Source organism: Cyanistes caeruleus, chromosome 7, assembly GCF_971803275.1.
Source record: "Cyanistes caeruleus chromosome 7, bCyaCae1.hap1.1, whole genome shotgun sequence".
Taxonomy (NCBI): Eukaryota; Metazoa; Chordata; class Aves; order Passeriformes; family Paridae; genus Cyanistes; species Cyanistes caeruleus.
Genome location: NC_141707.1, coordinates 31867218 through 31885397, shown reverse-complemented (window position 1 = coordinate 31885397; position 18180 = coordinate 31867218). Strand labels below are relative to the sequence as shown.

At 44.6% G+C, this 18180-nt stretch overlaps 1 protein-coding gene across 32 annotated transcripts in view; it reads right to left on the bottom strand.

Annotated features, from left to right (window-relative positions):
• Positions 1-18180, bottom strand: part of KALRN (kalirin RhoGEF kinase) — a 501085-nt gene that overhangs the window by 43221 nt on the left and 439684 nt on the right. For 12 of the 32 annotated variants that reach the window (XR_015289279.1, XR_015289280.1, XM_086897867.1 and 9 more), the window contains 4 exons: positions 8847-9130; positions 7973-8077; positions 4520-4615; positions 2805-2935 (listed from right to left, as the gene is read on the bottom strand). Coding sequence is in view for 30 of the 32 variants with exons in the window: in XM_086897867.1 (XP_086753993.1) it covers positions 2805-2935; positions 4520-4615; positions 7973-8077; positions 8847-9130 (616 nt within the window). In the remaining 2 variants the exon portion in view is untranslated. The remainder of the gene's footprint in view (positions 1-2804; positions 2936-4519; positions 4616-7972; positions 8078-8846; positions 9131-18180) is intronic. The other 20 variants (XM_086897893.1, XM_086897875.1, XM_086897878.1 and 17 more) reach the window with 3 other exon arrangements.

Sequence of the window (18180 nt, the reverse complement as noted above, 5' to 3'; positions counted from 1 at the left end):
CTTTCATGTCTGATACTGCTCTGTCCACATCAATCACCAGACTAACCCACTTGAAGTGATAGGGCTGAGGGTAAACAGTGCTAAGATAAAGCCTGGTTTAAAATACCTGGAGGAGAAAAAACCAACCAGACTGGCCTTGCAAGGAGAGACTTAGTTATGAGAGGCTACTGAGAAAATTAATCTTGCTCCTGCTGTGCTTGCAACGTGTCCCTTGCTCAGACAAAGCAGGTGTGATACTTTGGCCGTGCAGCAGAAAAAAGTCAAATGGCTTCTTGTTGGTTTGAGAGTGAAATCCAGCCCCCTTGGCAGCAGGCAGGGCTGGCAGCAGCCACAGCAGACACTTGTGCTCTCGGAGCGCTCTGCCAAGCTGTGCCTGGGCAGCAAACAAGGCAAAAGGCAAGGGGCTGCTCCTTCCCAGCAGTGTGTGGCTGAGCAGGCGTGTGCTGCCCATCCCCTCGGGCTGCCTGACCCCCTGTACCCTTGTACAGGCTCCACAGTCCCCTCCTGCCTCCAGAGCAAGGCCAGGAGGGGACCCTGCAGCTGGCACCACCTCTGTTTGTGCTGCTCCCCACAGGCACAGAGAGATGGAGGGAGAACCTCTCTCACCTACAAGGTTACTGCAAGGATCCACCGGGCCAAGTTCTGCTCTAAAAAGGAAGCAGCAGGTACTTGTCACGCCTGTCATGCATAACATTGCAGGACATGCAGGCAGGAGCGTGTTTACTAAAAATCAGTGCAGCAGCCAGGTTTCTGGTGAACAGACAAAACTTGCCAATTCACACCTCTACTAGGATTCAGGGTCTGCACCTCCACTGCTTACTTTAAATTCAGCACCAGGGTTCCCTCTGCTCCTCTCTTCCTACCAAGCAGGAAATCAACCTTGACCACCTCTACTCATTCTCTGAAGCCTACCTGATCAGCACCTTAGAAGTATTCCCAAATTTAAGGTTTCTAAGATCCACGTAGGCAAAAATTCAAATTCACTCATCTGCTTTGATAACAGGGAGCAAGTGCAGGGAACTGCTTGCAAAGTGCCTTGGTCACCAGCAGGTATTGACTACACAGCTGAATTTAAACTGGCACGAACAGGAGCAAGGTCAGAGCCTCCTCGTTTCTGACTGAGTCTGAATAGCTGGATATCTTGAAGACTCTGTATTAGACCTATACTGAACAATGGGAGTCAATAAGACTATTGTCTTACTGCTCACAGAAATGCAGCAATCAAGCCTGATGGAATAAGGAGTTTTCTCACACCAGGGCTAACTGCTGGCATGGATGTGCTGCCAGGAACAGAGGACACTGCTGCCCATGCCTGTGCAAGGGTTCAGCTGCTGTTTTGTGGGGATTGGAGGGTCACAGCTCGAGCTGGGAGATCAGCTGCCTCACATGACTATGGAATTAAACCCAGCAAGCTGCAGGGACACAGAACACAGACACAAAAGGAGCTGGAGGGGAGACAGATGTCTTGTGCTGAAAGCCACTAGCAGGTGCTCCTAAACATCCTGGTGTTTAGGAATTCTGGCAGCTACTAATTGCACATAATAGGCTGCCAGTCCCCTGCCAGAAGCTGTGCTTACAGTGGCAGAGGTCTCTGCACTAAAACTGCAACCTGCAGTTAGCTGCCAGTCACCTAATTAATGAATTGCTACCAGAGGAACTCCAGATCCTGCAATATTGAGGAGCTTTTAGAAGGCAGTCATGGGCAGAGATGTTCCCTGCAGGAAGGCTGACAGCTGCCTTATAGAAAACCTCTGCCATTCAGAAGCACATCCAGGAGTGTCATGTCTTTGTCTGCTGCTGGGAGTTGCTCCAGTCCCTCACTGGATCTCCTCTCTGGCTTCCTGCAACAAACTGCAGGAGCCAAGGATGGCTTTCACCTGTGACACTTCGCTCCTACTTTGTCTTTTACTCTTAACCACCTCCTTGTTCTTCCCTGACTTGGCATCTTTCCCAAATGGGGTGCTCTTCTTCCACCTCTCACCACACTCCCATGAAAGCTGTATGGAACGTTCCTTTCCCCCTCAATCTACCATTCGATTAGATCATTGCAGTTAGTGTAATGTCAGAGGTGATACAGGGGAAACAGCCACCTCAGCTTTCTTTTACATAATTCTTTATTCTGTTGCTCCAATTCTCTGTGTTCTTCAGATGAACATGCATTTAAGAAACATGTTAATCATTTTAGGCTTTGTAGTAATAAGCATTATTTTTGTTAAATCTAAGGGGCTGCAAAGCTAATTTAAAAAAAACCCCAAACTTTCATGAGCTGTCACCACTTCTGTTTTCTCACATTACCATAAACATGAAGGTTTCCCAAATGGAACTTTCTTTTCAGGCATGTTTCCACCACAGATGCATCTGAGTCCTGTCCCTTCTTTTGCTAATAATGAGGGCAAAAAACATCTCTTTCAAAAAATCCTAGAGGGATTCTCTGTTCTTTTTCTCAAAGGTAGCTAATAAGGTCAACTACATATCCCCCCTCTGAGAGCTGATTTCACCTCTGGCAATGCAGTAATTACCAAGGCAAACATCTCAATAATACCTGTTGATCGCTTCAGAGGCTTTTACAGCAATAGATATTTGCTACCTGGTGTAAAAGCTGTACCTTTTAGAGGGATGATGAATGTCCTGTCTGTGGAAGTGCTTTTATGAAGTGTTTTTATATGTTAAGAAAAGCAAGAAGCAAGCAGAAGACAGTTTTACTCTCAGTTCCATGCTCATTCACTGGCTACAAAGTATTGCTGGAGTCTGCTGTGCGTCCTTCTGGGGTACATATTTTGGAAAGAACCAGTAATATAACTTACATCCTGCCTCTCATTGCTTTGGCTTTTTGCTCCTCTTCAAGGTTTCGTGGGGGAGTTGAAGGTGTCATTCCTTCATTTAAGCAGCCAGTGGCATCTTTTAAGCCTCCTCGGTAAGATCCTCCTTCAAGGGTCTAAAAAAACCCCAAAGAATAATAGAATAAACATTTTCCTTGAACTTCAGCATCAGTATTCAAGTCAGTTCTGCAACCAATACTACAAAGTATTCAGAAATACTCTCCCACAGGACTTCATGAAACACAACCGAACTAGTTTTAGGACTCCACAAATAAAGCCTTAAAGCAGAGTTGTGATCCTCTTGTTAGAAGGTAGTAAAAGATGTTCCAGTAGATCTGAGAAAAGAAAACTCTTCCAAATTATTTCAAATCAACCTGGAAATATCCTGATGTCTCAATCAGGACCATTGTTAGGCTACACGTTCCTCTGCCAAAAGCTGAATGGGGGATTCTTGTAGCAGAATAAAACACAAAATAGAAATAGATGGACACATAGTAAGATTCCACAATAATTAAAGTTTGCCCCAAATCCCTTGAAAGTAGTTGTAATAGTCTATTAGACTGCATGTGGGGGAGAGAAAATGCCATCCAAAAAAACATGTCTAACTGGATTAATGAAATACTTTTCATTTTGTTAGTCCCTCAATGGAAAAAAACTATTTGAAGTGAATTTTCTGGGAACAGCCCTCTTGGTTTCCCATGCCACAAAGAGCTCCCTTACCACTCACACCTTACCAAGCACACTATGAGTGCTGACTCTCCTCATTTACCAACATCTCAAACTGAGAAAATACCAAAGCCTTCTGAAATGATTCACTGGATAAAGATGCTTGCTCAGAGTTGCAATAATTTAATGATCACTGTGGGGATTTAAAATTTTTTTTACTCTCTTCATAGTTGCAGTAGATGCAAGGAAATGAACTTTTGCAGGTTCTTCATATCCCTGCTTGTTAATTATGTTAAACTTGTTCAGAGAAAGCATTTAGCTAATTTTAGAGGTCCTGGGACATGTAGAAAAAGGTTTAGCTTTGATATTAACATTTTTGAACTGCTCAGGGAAAACTTAAAAGAAGCCAAGATATGAAACAGGATTTACTCCTTGTCCAGCAGACATGGGATCAGACAGTGAGAGCACACGATATTAAATTTTTGAACAAATTAATCCCTGAGCATTTTTATTGCTTATTCCACTCCCTGCAAGAAAGAGTTGACAAGGCAGAATAAAAGTGACACATGAATCTTTGTAAAATTAAAGCACAGCTGTGGTACTTCAAGCACTTCAACTCTTTAGAGAGCCTTTTCATTGAAACCAGAACACCAAACAAATTCACATTGGGTAGTAAAACTCCTGTGCCTCAGAACAAGCTTTAAAACAAAACAACCAGAACATCCCACTGTGTAAAATATTTGAATACTAACAAGACCCCAGAAATTGTACAGTACAGTGGCTCATGCTCTGCAAAGCCCACTCCAGAAGTGACTTTTGACTGTGCAGCGCAGAGCCTGTGTGAGATGTAGGCTTCATCTCAAAGGGGAGCAAAATATTGGATGCTACTGAGAAGCAGAGCACACGGGGTTAATAAAAGCAGAGCAGATGAAGGTAGAAAGCAAGGAAACCAGAACAAGAGGTGGCCTTTAAAGCCCTTCCTTAGACTCACATTGGGCCTGTTGTGTACACGGTTTTCACAACACTAAACTTACCAGCTTAGTTTTGACCAACTTTTCTATTGCACTGACAAGATCCGCAGCAGTTGGGACATCGGAGGAGCTCTGTCGAGCAGCTAGCAAAGAAGAGGACTGCAAGACACCAGGTGGCAAAGGAAAAGCAAGTTAGCAGGATGAGAAGGGAGTAGGAAACCAAGCGGTCAGTGAAGAAGCTTCCGAGACAGGAGAAGGAAGGCGGAAGGGGAGCTGGAGGGCGAGAGGGACACATGCAGGTCAGGTGAGCGAGTGCTGCCGTGTCAGACAAACATGGAACTGCCATCCACTTCTGGCTGCACACCTCCCTGCAGCAGTTCCAAGACTGGAACTGGGGAGCAGAGTCAAAGAACTGAAATTCATTTACAAACAGGTTACGACACTCTTAAAGTTGGTTCCTCCTTCTAAGGCCATCTATGGTCTTACAGGCTCCAGAAAATTGATTTTCTTACTGCAGATGTAAGAAATTACTGCCTCCCCCATACATGCATATTTAATAAAAGCAGTTAAGCACGAGGTACACATGGAGTTACAGACAATAGGGGAGGGAGGCAGGGGGGAACAAATCATCCCCCATCCTTTCCCCATAAATCAACAGCAACTCTAAATGAACTTAGATGACACCTCTCACTCATGTAACTTCAGTCATCTAAAATGTGTAACTCTTCTCTTCCCTCTCTGCAACCACTGGAGACAAAACATGTCTCACCTGTCCTGGGTACCTGGCACAGGAGGGCAGAAAAACTCTGTTCTAGTTTAAGGTTTTTCCTCCACAAAAGCATATCACCCCTTGACTGCTGTCCTAAGAAACTTCAGTCTGATCACCCAAACCCACTTGATAGCTATGAGAATTGGGATTTATTAGCTCACCTATATATACATTTCTTCTGAAGGCAATACAAGCACTGACTAGAACTACAAGTCCTTGGGCAACCTTCTTTTGCTGTCAGGCTGACACAGACTAAATCATGGCTACATTTTTATAAATTATGAAAAAGCTTATTCATCCCTCAAAGTCTTGTGGAGGGCAGCTATTTCAGTGAAGTCACTGTGCAGGTGCCAGCATCTGAGATTGAAGAGTGCTGGGGAGGGAGATGGGGAAATGTGGTGGCAGGAGTTAGGCAGCTGGCCACCTCTTTCATCAGCCCTTTGGGGAAGTTGCTCCTGTTGAGTGACACATCCCCAGGAGAGGAAAAAAAGGGCAAAGGAGATTAATCCTAACCAGAAGCCTTCGCTACAGAACAGAAACATGAACACACTGCTACTCATCAACTTGTCTTTCACAAATAATACATCTAATCAACAGTTCTGATTACAACAACAACAAAAACTACAGGTAATCAGGCTGGCAACTGAGGAATTAGGCTGGTAATGCAGGAATCTCATACTAATGTAAAAGCTCAGCCTGCCTGTTTCACCTGCAATGCAGACAGACATGTCTAGGGAAAAAAAAAAAAAAAAAAAAAAGACTGAAAATAAGGACTTTGAAGAGCTACTGGACAAATACATTGACAATAATTGCCAAACACAGCCATTCTAGCAGGAGGAGTCCAATTTTTGGAGGCACTAAACAGCTGTTGCTCTCATTTATTTTAACTGAAATTGCTCAATAACTCTGAAAAGTAAATAACTGCAGGATTCTGAAGGAAGCACGAAAACATTTGCTGCCTGCAAGAATTCCAGGGTTAAATAAAACTTCTGTGATTGACAAGAGTCTAGTTTTAGTGGGGAAAATAGAAATGCAGAATTTCTATTCCTCAATAAGCAAATTATGAATTTCTAATACGAAAAGATCTTGCAATTTGTCTTTATGAGAGCTTCTAGGAGCAGTGAGGCACAATTACTGCTGCCTGGCAGATGGACTCAGGGAAAAGTGTCACCTCCTGTACACACAGACATCTCCTGCCTACCACAGCTACTGCCCCACACTGCTGCTGCTGGTCCAGCCTAAGCCCATGCCTGTAAGCACAGAGGGAGGACATGAGCAGGACACTGTGCCCAAATTAACACCATTAAAGAGCTTTCAGCTCCAGCATGGCTCAGACTTTGCTAACCTGGTGCACCTGTGCCAGGAAATTCAGTACCCTGTGGGCTTTAGTTTCTTACCCCCCTGGCAAAATGTTGAGTAGGGCAAGAAAAACCAGAGGGAAAAAAGGGTTTCAGATGCATCTTGCTCTATTTAATCTTCTGTTTTAGGAGTGGGTGAAGAAACAGGATGCCAAAACACTCTGTAGAGCTCAGACATCTGTAGCAGAAAACAGCTCAGTTCCACAACATTTATGCTGTCAGAAATGTATTTAAGAAATACTGAAATCACATGGCATGTTGGACACCAAAAATAGTGACCCAAGCTGTAGCACTTTTGTTTTTCTTTAAAAAAAAACCCCAAAATAAAACCATCTCCCCAAAACCAAAAAGCAAGCTAAACCCCAAACATTTAGCTAAACACCATGGGGAACAAGCCAGGAGCAATTGTGCTGGGCATGGATCCACCAGGGCTCTGCTCTGCCGACCTTTTGCCTCTGCCCCTCACCAGACAGCCATCAACACACAGAGCACTCCGAGGGCAGGAGTCCACAGCTCCAGCTGCTTCCTTCTGCTCCTGCTGCCACCACAATGTCATAACATTTCCTGACAGATTAACAGCAAGCCCCCAAATCCTTTACTCCATCACTCTGATCCTTGAGTCCCAGAAATATTTACATCCTCCTCTCTCTGTATTTCCAAACTTCTGCCTGAACCTTCCCCAAGAACATTCTGGGTTGTTTTGGTTTTTCTTTCCTGACAATTTATTAATCTCCCCTATCCTCGCCTCTTTGCCTGCAGCAATTACAATCAGAGGACAGCGATACAGAAGTGCCAGTGCTAAAAACAGATGCCAGCAGGAAAGCAGGAAACTGCAAAACAGGAGGATGGTTTTCTACAAGGGAGATGACAGCACCAGGAAGGGGTGGGGGGACATATACAGACAGGACTGGCTGTGAATGCAAACCACTGTCTCAGACATATTCACAGGTTCTCACCCCGAGTCCAACACAGGACTCTGCAAGCCACAGGGCCAATTACCACAGCAAATCCTGACTTAAAGTCAGAGAACTAGCACCACCAGCATGGTGCCACCAAACACCATTTCTACTGCCACAGCCAGACACCAACAGCACTTTTCAAACAGACATAGCAAACACACATTATTGATTTGAGGGGGGCTTCTGACCACCCACAGCACAGGCACAACATCAACCTGTCATGAAATGGGATGACAGGGTTAAATTGCTTATCTAGCACTGCTCATAAATTCACTTGGAGAAAGGTATTAGATTATGATTTGCACATAGGAGACTCTTATAACCACAGTTCTAGGCCCTTGATACTGGAAGACCACTACACAACCACTGTGACATAGCTACGTGAGAAATGCACTCAAACAGAAAAATTATATAGCAAGGGAGGCCTTACCATATCATCTTGAGTTGGATCATTGTCAAAAATCTTCATAGGAGGTGGAAGAGGTGTGTGAGACTCTTCATCTGGCTCATCTTCTCCCCAGCCCTTCTTGCTCTTCTGAAGAAAAGTTAAATATAATTACAAACAGGGACAGGATTCTTTTATCTTTTCAGATCAATATTGTGTTGGATGGAGGGAACTGCAGGTAATGGAAAAGAAGCAGTAAAGACATAAGGTTTTGCTGGTTAATCCTGGTGTACTCTAAGGCTTATAGAAATATAGTTTATAGGTCATTCATACAGCTACATCTGTGTGCAGACAGAATAGTAGTTTTTTCATTTAAATAAGAACTCTTTGATGTGCAATTTTTAAAATGTGTTCCTCAATTTGTGTTCAGTTAGTATCTTCTGCATTTTTTGCTTTAATTCCTCATTCACTTTATCAGGAAAATGCCATTCTGGTGGAGAATATGCCTGCAGAAAAACTGCAGGTACAACTACATAGCAGATTTAACAGAAACATGGCTATTTCTCGGAGTATTTTCTTTCATTAGAGGAATTACACTGCCATGGTAGCATAAAGGGGATATGAACCACAGCAAAAAGTGATAAGAGCTGCTCAAGAATAATTTCATTTCTGTCCCTGGCAGCTTTCTAATAGCTATTAACAAACCTAGTCTAAGGACAATAATAGATGCAAACACCGTTCCTTATATATTCCACTGCTCTTTGGATGACAAAGCTGTTGGCAACAATGCAATTTGATGTATGATTCGTTGTTCCCTCCAGACCCTAAGAGAACTGCATTTCCTCAAGCATGACTCACAGCCCATGGAGGAGACTATCCGAGACACACAGTATTTCCCGTAGCAAACACCACCACACACCTCATCTGCGCTGTCTCCTTGAGGAGTGGTTTCATCTCCAGTCTTTGGTGAGCCGAGATCAAAGCTCTTCCTTCCATCTCGCACCTTCTTCTGTTTCTTGATGTGGCTCTCGGTCTTGCCGCTGTTCAGGCGGCGCACGGGACTGGTCAGCCATTTCTTCAGGGTGTTGGTCGAGCGCTTGGGGCCCGGAGAGCTCTGGATGGAGTTGAGGGATGGCTGAGGTTGTAAGTTGGCCACTGAGTCAGACTTGCCCCCGTTGTCATTGGAAGAGACTGAATACGCGTCTGCAAGAAAACGGCGCAGGTGAGACCTCATTGCGGCAGCTCCTCTGCTCCCCGGGGCGCGTCAGACGCCCGCAGCACCCAGCAGGAGAATACAGCCTGCCTTGGGGAAAGGTTTGTGACCTATGGACTTTATGCAAGCTTTATTGCACACCAGAGGGAGGAATATGCCCTGCAATGGGCATTTCCCACAATCTCACACACCTCTCTCGTTTCCTACCCCACTATCTGTCCCTATGAAAGATCGCAGACAGCCAAGTTTTTTATAGGCAGGTTTTTATTCAGTTTTTTTTTATGGAAGCCTGATTTTCACACTAAGTGCTGAATTTCTCAGCTTCTTCCCACAATTTCATTGTGAGTTGCCAGGAACAAAATAAGCACAAAAAGTAGATTACTACAGGAGACCTGACAGCCACCAACACATTGTCAGGTTCCATAATTGTTTCTCAGCTGTTTCCAGACCCCAATGACACGATTTAGTTAGACTACTTATTAACTCTGAAGCACCTTAAAATTATCTCCTTTGCCTCTGAAAGCAATCTGTCAGAAGAGTTCACACATTCACTAGAACTATGAAACTGGAATGAGCAATTACAGAAGATGACAAACTGTTCAAACCAAAGGAAACTCTCAATAAGGTTTAAAATTAAAAAATAGTTTCATTATATGGAAGCAGGAGGTTCTGCTGAACTGCATCCAACCTCAGTTACTGATACACATGTTCAGACTGGCACCTCTGAAAGGCCTGCAACCTTCCTTACTCCCAAAGTGCAACAGACCAAAGATGTGCCAATGTCAGTAAGGCTTTAAAACCAAAACAAACAAGTTGCTCAAAGATTTCCCAATTGCCCTGCAGGAACAAGTGCCCTGCTTTCAGCTTTCTGAAACCATGGTAAACTCCCTCCCGTCCCTATCAGGGACTGAGATGTTTAAACCCACACCAAGATGAGGATTTTTTTTTACAAAATTCAGACACTGTCACACTCCTATAAGAAACATCTCAGGCTGTACATCAGAAAAAAGCCAACCGATGTGATTAAACATTTTTACATCATTATCTCTGAATCTTTTATCTGTCCCAGCAGAAAACAAAAACCTAAGTTACAACACATGAAAATAGATTTGAGCATCCAGATATTCCCATTTCAGCAATAAATGCCATTAGAGATGCTGGGTTGTACACATGCTGAGGGAGAGCTACGCTTGTAGAGAATCATTACCTCTCTTGTTCTAGAAGGCAGCTCCTGCTACCTGCATGAAGAGATCATATCCCCTCTGGGCAGAGCTGCTGCTTGCAGCTGTCTGTGCACAGAGCAGAGATTGTGTCCTGCCTTGTCTGCCAGCTTGCACAATGCAGACCATGAGAGTCAGAATGTTTTATAGCCACACACAGCATCAGTCAGAAGTTAAACCAATAAGTCATTACATACCTGAGGTCAAAGGTTAAATTTTAGAACACAGTGAAATAATTTTAACAAGCTAGAAAAAGTCAAAGTTCATTTCCCAGACAAGAAGAAAATCTCAATCATCTGTTTTTTGAAAAGAGCAGTGAGTGCAAGAGGATGGGTTCCAGGTAGAGCTGATCCCAGGTGGAGCTGCTGGGGATTTTCTGGCATTCCTCTGTAAGTAGCAGTCTTATCTCCAAAAGGCCTGGGTTTAGCCAGCTGCTGCTGATGTTATTTCATGTACATGAAGTAGCACTAAATCAACTAGCGCAAGATAATGTTTGTCAGGGGCCAGCTTATCTTCCACTCAATAGGCTTTGGACAGTTCTCCCTCGCAGGCTCCACGTGATGCTCTGCGAGTTTATCAGCGCGCCTTGCGTCAGCAAAATTCAGGGTTTCACGATGGTGGGTTTGATTTTCCAAGTGCCCTCATGGCCCTGGCAGCACTGGAAGCCCCACAGGCAGTGGGGGAAGCTTGAGGGTTCTTGGCCAAGGGGCTTTGCTGAGAGGAGTGCCCTCAGGTGCTCTTCCTGCTGCTGCAGGATTAACTTTGGGAATTACTGCAGCAAAGGGAGCTGGGCTGCAGTCAGAAGGAGAAATGCTGCAAGTGATTGCTCTGTGGGGCTGCCACTCCCAGGGATGATTTGGAGGGAGCAGCTGTATCATGGACTCGCTGCCTTTGCTGGGCTCAGTAGGAGGTTGAGGAGAACCAAGGATGAGCTGATCTCACCACAAGTCAGCTGATGAACAGAGAGGTTTTTACTACAGCTTGTAAGTAACAGTCCAACCCCCACCTCCAGCCCACAGCACTTTGCCAGTTTAATTTTTGGTAAGGGAAAGGATCTGGTAGGGGGCTAATGAAGCCTGAGACAGCCCCCAAGGGTTTGTTACTGAGATGGCAATCCTATCTCAGCCCAGTGGGCTCAAGGCAGGGCCAAGTCCAGGAGCCCTGATGCCTGTGAAGGGGCAGGGACCTCTCTTTCCAGCAGGAAACACCCCAGGTTTTACCAGCAAGGTCAGGCTCCAGCCTTGCTGCCTCCCTCTCCTTTCCCCAGCAGCACAGCCACAGCAGGGGCACGGACAGACACACAGCACCCCTCCTGCCATGGCACTCTTGGCTCAGCTGTCCTGGGGAAGCGATGGTCAGAAGTCCTGTCACTCCCAGGAAGGCAGCACGTGGGCAGAAACAGTCCCAGTCCCAAGATGGCCCACAGCCCACCCTGCCTGCTTGTAATAATTCTGACACAGAGAGCCAGGAATACTCTGCAGAGTGAACATCAGAGCTTCAGAGCCACCAGCCGTAACAAAAGCCAGCCCACAGGTTTCCAGAGGGAGGCTGTTAACACTGCCCAATGATTCCCACCTGGAAAAGGCTCTGGATTTTCCTGTTCAAGGTCATGCCTTTGGTGATGAAAAAGGCTGTTTACCAAAGGGTTACTACACGTTGGTTGTGCTATGCAACCCTGTCAGATATGAAGTCCCCTTCTTTCTCCTTGTTTGCTGAGCTGCCCTGGCTAAGCACAAAAGGCTGGGACAGAGCCCACCCTTTCCCTGGCCCATGCGACCCAAGGCTGAAAACATGGCCTTATTTTGCCTGGTAAAGCTGCCTTTGCTGGCTGGGGAACAAGCAGGGAGGTGGGAGAGGAAGGATGGCATGAATTTCCCTTCTCCCCAGACACCATGGGAGCCCTTTGATGCTGAGTGACTTATCTCTGCCCACACCCTACACTGGTACAAAGCACTTCCATCTCACCATCCCAATTCCCACTGCTACCAAACATGCCTTACCCAAAAGCCACACCGAGAGTCCACACACAATACTCATAACCTTTTTCAAAGGAACTGCAAATTTGGATACATTTGTGAGCAAGTCACATTTGCAGTCTGCCAACCCTGCTGAGAATGATCTCCTCTGCACATAAAGCCAGTCACATCAACATGGTTGCAGAGGCAGGACTGGAGCTCAAGGAAGAGCAGAGCTCAAAAATGAGAGAAAGAAACATGAACCACAAAAAGAATCTGCCAGGAACGACCTTGCAGGCAACTTCCTCAGCCACGTGAGCTCCGCTCCTGCAGCACATGTGGCTACAAACACATTAATCACGACACTTGATACTGGCCCGAGACCCAGACTCCAGGTGGATCGAGCGGAAGAGGAGGACACGTTACCGTGCTCTTCTTGCAAAGCACTAGCACATATGTGCTTTGCAAACTGCATTAGCAGAGCTCTTTGGAAACACAGTTTGTTTAAGAAAAGCCAGAGAGCTTTTGGGAAAGATGCAGCAGCTCGTTGCGTGATAATTGAGGCAGCTGCTGCCGCCCGCAAGCCCCAGAGAGCAGCGGCTGTCCCCACACTGCAGCAGGTCTGCCATGAGGAGCTGTCCTCCCACCAGTGTCCCCAGACACGTCTAAAAAAAGGTATTTGGTGAAGCAAAACGGTTGTAGGGAGGTCAGCAGACTCGTGTGGCTAGATTGATTTCCTGGCCAAACCATTCATTCAGACAGAAGAAATGATGGTTTCCAAAACACTCCTAAACAAGCCTCCTTGAAACTTCTGGCAAGAGGACTGTGAGGGATAATCAGCCAGACCAAAGGGCTTTAACATTCAGAACTTTTGCACCACTGCAGCCATGAAATGTTTGTTGTTGTTGGTCAAATGAACAGACATCTGGAAAAGCACAACTCTTGTACTTGAAAAATAGAAAGTTCCAGTTCTGTGCAGCATTGGGTGAAAAGAAAAATGAAAATCTCACAGACCTGGTTTTAGAGGCACAGAAATATTCTCATTTGAGTCAATAGGAATTCCTGTTGGAACATAAATACAAGGCATTTTATTTTTACCTCCCTGTTCCCCGAAGCACACATAGGAGGGGAGGTTTGTCTGACCAGGCTCAGGCAGCACCAGCCTCCTTTGTAGGACCTCAGATCTCTGACAGGGAAAGGAAAAGGCTTCTCAGAGCAACTCAGAAGGAAATATCAGTCTACTCTATTTGATACATAATAATGACAGATCATAAAGGATAAGAAAGAAATATGTGTCCATAACCAGAAGATAATACAGAATATAGGTATAAAACCAGGAGATTAGAGCAGGGCACAGTCTTGCTTTAAGTGAGGTGAATCCTTTTCTGATTTATATATGGATCCATTTACATCCCAGAAAAACAGCCTGAGAGAAAAGGATTTTTCCACAGAAGTCAAAGAAAATAAGCTAGAATGAAGTCCTATTAGCATGTGCATTTAAATCAACAATTTTTATTTTACAGAGATAATTTCACTTGTGAATGAAAGCCAATAATGACAATCTGACTGATGGGCACATAAATCAGCTCTGCTGTGCTAAACAGAGCCCATTTTCCACATTCAGTGGTTGCTGTTAAAAAACACTTGTGACAAAGACTGAATTTAATCAGATGTGGATAAAAGACTAACTCAGTCTATACTCGAGTAAATTTCCTAAAGAATAGGAATTTCCACCCCAAAAAATCTTGGAAAGTAGGAGTCATCTGGACTCATCCTGTGCCTCTGTGTTAGTATTTCACACTAAACAAACAAGAACCATCTAAACCATCAAAACGCACCTTCTCCTGCCCTTTCCAAGATAATCTCTGTGATCATCCAAGTTCCAGTTCACAGGTCTCAGCCTCTTGAAACTTGATACTCTCCCTTGGGAAATGCTGCTTTGAGAGCCCCTTTGGATCTGATCAAGGGATTTGGGACTAAAGCTCTACAGGATGGATGCAAAGATGGCAAAATAAGGTATGAACACTGCTCCTTTGGTCTCTTCTGTGCTTTTGTATTAAATGTCCAAAACATGCTCAGTGAAACATTTTTATTGGCACGAGTCAGGGTTACAAAACTTTGTGGCTTAGGCAGATGACAGTACCGATCCCAGTTTTAGTGTTACAGCCCATTCTGCCTGTAAAACCTGGCATGGATTTGCAAAAGTTTGGGAGGCAGCATTTGGATAATATACAGTCCCTTACAGCTATTCCTCTAGTGAAAACACTAGGTGTTAACAGTGTAAATAATGTATCTTACAACTTCTAATGTCAACAGATAAGAGTCTCCTCAGACACAGCCTCTGAAAAAGTCTCTACTGAAGAATATAAGTGAACACAAGGAAACTTCCAGTGCCTATGTCAGATAAAGACAGAGGACAGCTGGCTTGAGAAGCTCTTTAGATTGGAAGTACATTAAACTTTCGCAATGGAATTGCAAAACATGCCCTGGAGACTTCCAAGGCTCCCCAACCTCTCCCAGCTCCGCTCAGCCACTCCTCACATGTCCAACCACAGACCTGACCTGTGCTCCAGCTCAAGATAAAAATGAGATGGGACCATGTAGGAGAGAATTTCATACCAGAGGGTAAAGACAGGTTCAAACTATGCCATTGAAATCTAAATGCAAATTTTGTTCAGAGATTCAAATGCTCTTCCTAACTTCATAATCTCCTGGAAATGAGCAAATTGAAAAGGTTCAATTGAATTTTCTGTTTGTGTCTCGGGAGTATCATTTGAAACTTCAAGCTGGAAGTAACATCAAAAGGTATGAATCAGTCTGGCAGGATTCTCACAACTCCATTTACATGGATGAAATGAATTCTGTCCAAACTCAAGAATAATGGTATGGAGTTAAATATTTTATAAAAAAAGCTTCTAGTCCAATAGAGGAAGCAGCAGACACATTGGTCAAACTTTCTGATTGCTGTAATGTAAAACCTGAAATTTGACTTTTCGTTTCACTGCCAAGCATGCAAACGTGACTAACATCCAAAAAGAGCAAGGGAAAAAAAGGACTAAAATCTAAATCACACAACATTTAGAACACACTGTTTGGCTATTGAAGAGCTGTCATTTCTTGGAAATATGAAGGAAGAGCTGCTTTGAGATAGAGAATGATCTGCAGAATTCCTTTTAACCACACTGCAAAGCAGGGGATGCTCCAGAGGGATTTTGCATGTGGGTTTTGCCTTTGGGAAATGGTCACCAATCTGTTGGCTTCAATATTCAGTTTTCTAATCATTACTTCCAGGTTGAAACCTAATGTGAGGAAAACAAGCACTCACCCAGCTGGGGTGAGTAAACACTGCCACTTGGAGCCACTCATTTTTGTGGCAGGCAGCAGCTTCATCTCCTGCTCTCGGCAGTCGAGGAGCTGTGCACACTCTGCACAGGGCGATGCAGAGTGGGACACACCCCATAGGAGCCTCTCTCTTTCCATTAACTACAGAGGGAGTCCGAGGAAATTATACCCTCAGCTAAATTTAGTTATTGTGAATCCCCTTCCCACATTTGAGTACACTTCATACCAGGCCGATCTCGCAGCAGGGAATGATTAGCTGAAGTTAAGCATCTGTCAATTCACTTTAATGAGCAATAACTCGTGGCAACCTGCCATTAGCTTCAGTTGAATAGCTTTTATTTTTAGCTGGTGTTGCTCAGATGCAGCTTCCATCCAACATGTGCTGGGAAAGCTGACATCCCAAAGTAGTCTCCAGGTCTTCGTTGTGCCAGTCCGAGTGTCAGGGCTCAAGAGCTGCAGTTCCTGGAGGTCAGAGAAAAGTCACTGCAGTTCTGGGAAAGTTTCAAAGAGTGAGATAAAACCAAAAGCCTGGAGAAACAGCACAGAGGCGCACGGTCCCCAGAGACCTTGCAAGAAAAGTTACTGAAATCCTGAGAGCGTGCTGAATGAGTGAGCTTGGTCCCCAGGGAGAGAAACAGCACAAGGGGAAGGCACAGAGAGAGAGAGAGAGCCTGCTGAAATAAAACATAACTTCAGTACTGTCCAAGAGTGCCTAGTGAGAGGAACAAATGCAGAAGTTCTCTTTTGTACCTGCTGCTCCATGTGAATGTAGGCTTTTATCAGAGGTGACCATAGGAAGGGAAAGGGGAAAAGAGCAGGATGAGTCCTCAGGTAAATATAGGGCAGGGTCCTGTTTCCTACAGATGAGCATTTAACTCAGGAGCTGCTGCACATGAAGGCAGAGCACATGTTTGTGCCTCCAAAGAGACCCTCAGGAAAGCGCTCAGCTTCGCCCTGTGGCACTAAGTGCTTGAGGAGCAGCTGAAATACCCGAGGTCCTGCCCTCTGACAGTCCTGCTCTGCAGTGGGTTCCCACAGAACAGCTTACAATTGTTATGGGCATCTGCAACTCCTCTGCTTGGAGGTTTGAGCCTTTTTGTCTCCGTGTATCAGCCTAATTCATCCTGCTTCAGAGCCCCATCTGAGCCCCCACATGAGCTGCTGTGAGTTCACAATAAAAATAAGGGAACAAATACTCAGAGTGAATCCACCGACCTGTTGGTGAGATACTCCTAGCCAGCTCCTACCCTAAAACACTGTGAGACAGGTGACAAGGCAGGGCAGTAACATACCTTCAGGGGAACCTTGAAGCAACATCCTTTTAGAATAGGCTTTTACTGAATAAAAAGGTGTGGAAAAAGCTCAGAAATAAAGCAGCTGCTCCACACAGCAGAGCTGGAGGCCAGACACAGTATGTGAGTGCATTTGATTTCATTCACCCATTCTCTTGCCTCGAGTTTGTGCCCAGCACAGGTCCCAGACCAGCCCTGAGCACAGCAGCAGCAAGTCCAGCACATCTGCTGGGAGTGCACGTCGGAGCAGCCTTCCCGTAATGCCTCACAGCTGGGTGAGCAGATTGCTGAAGTCAAGAGGCACACATTTCTTTAGCAAAGAAAGGAAATAAAAAGTCAAGACTAACAAGATCCAGAAAGGGCATGCTTTTTTTTTTTTTTTTGAACAAATCAACATTTATTTCAATGTAGTGAAACAACTTGTTGAAGCACTTCTCTCAGCTCTACTTTACATTTTGTATTTACACTGTCCTCATTCTGTGACAAAAATAAAATAATCTCCAACCCTGAAGTTTCCAGAATAAGTGTCACTAGCAGCAAAAAATAACGAAGCCCCAAACACAAAGCAAAAATCCCCCTTGATATATTTTGATGGGGGGATTTTTGCATGTTCCATAAAAAAAGTTTTAACCCTGAAACTTTATGAAAAGCTATATGGGATGACAAGGAGAGAAATGTCATGTTTGAAGCTGAACGAGAGCAGCATTTGCTGGCCTTTGCAAGTACACTGTTACTTTTAGCATAAGGAACTGTGAAATGCTTAGACACCCACATAGAAGCAGACTTTTAAACTTTGATCAAAGCAGTTCTGCTCTTCTGGGAGCGTAAGGGTACCAGAGTCGGCAAATGCCATCTTTTATCCTGGATGTTGGGCACAAAAACAAACTTTATTACACATGGTTTCCAAGCAGCTGTTAGTAAAACACAAGCCTTATTCTTTTGGGAAGTGTCAAGGGTCAGCTTCATTCAGCAGCTTCCAAATTGAGCTACTGTAAGAATTTTGAAGTAATTTCTCAGTTAAATTACATCATTGCTAAGGTCAACTCTGCCTTATACTTGAAGTCAGCAACCTCTGTGACAAGGTGGACCGCTCTGCTAAATGGGAGAGAGGAGGGAAGGCAATGATATTTGAGTATCATGTTTAGGCCTCCCTATCTCAAAGGAAACTGTGGCTATGTACCCAAACAATTCTCCATGGAAACAACAGAAGAGTATCAGTGACAAACTTGGA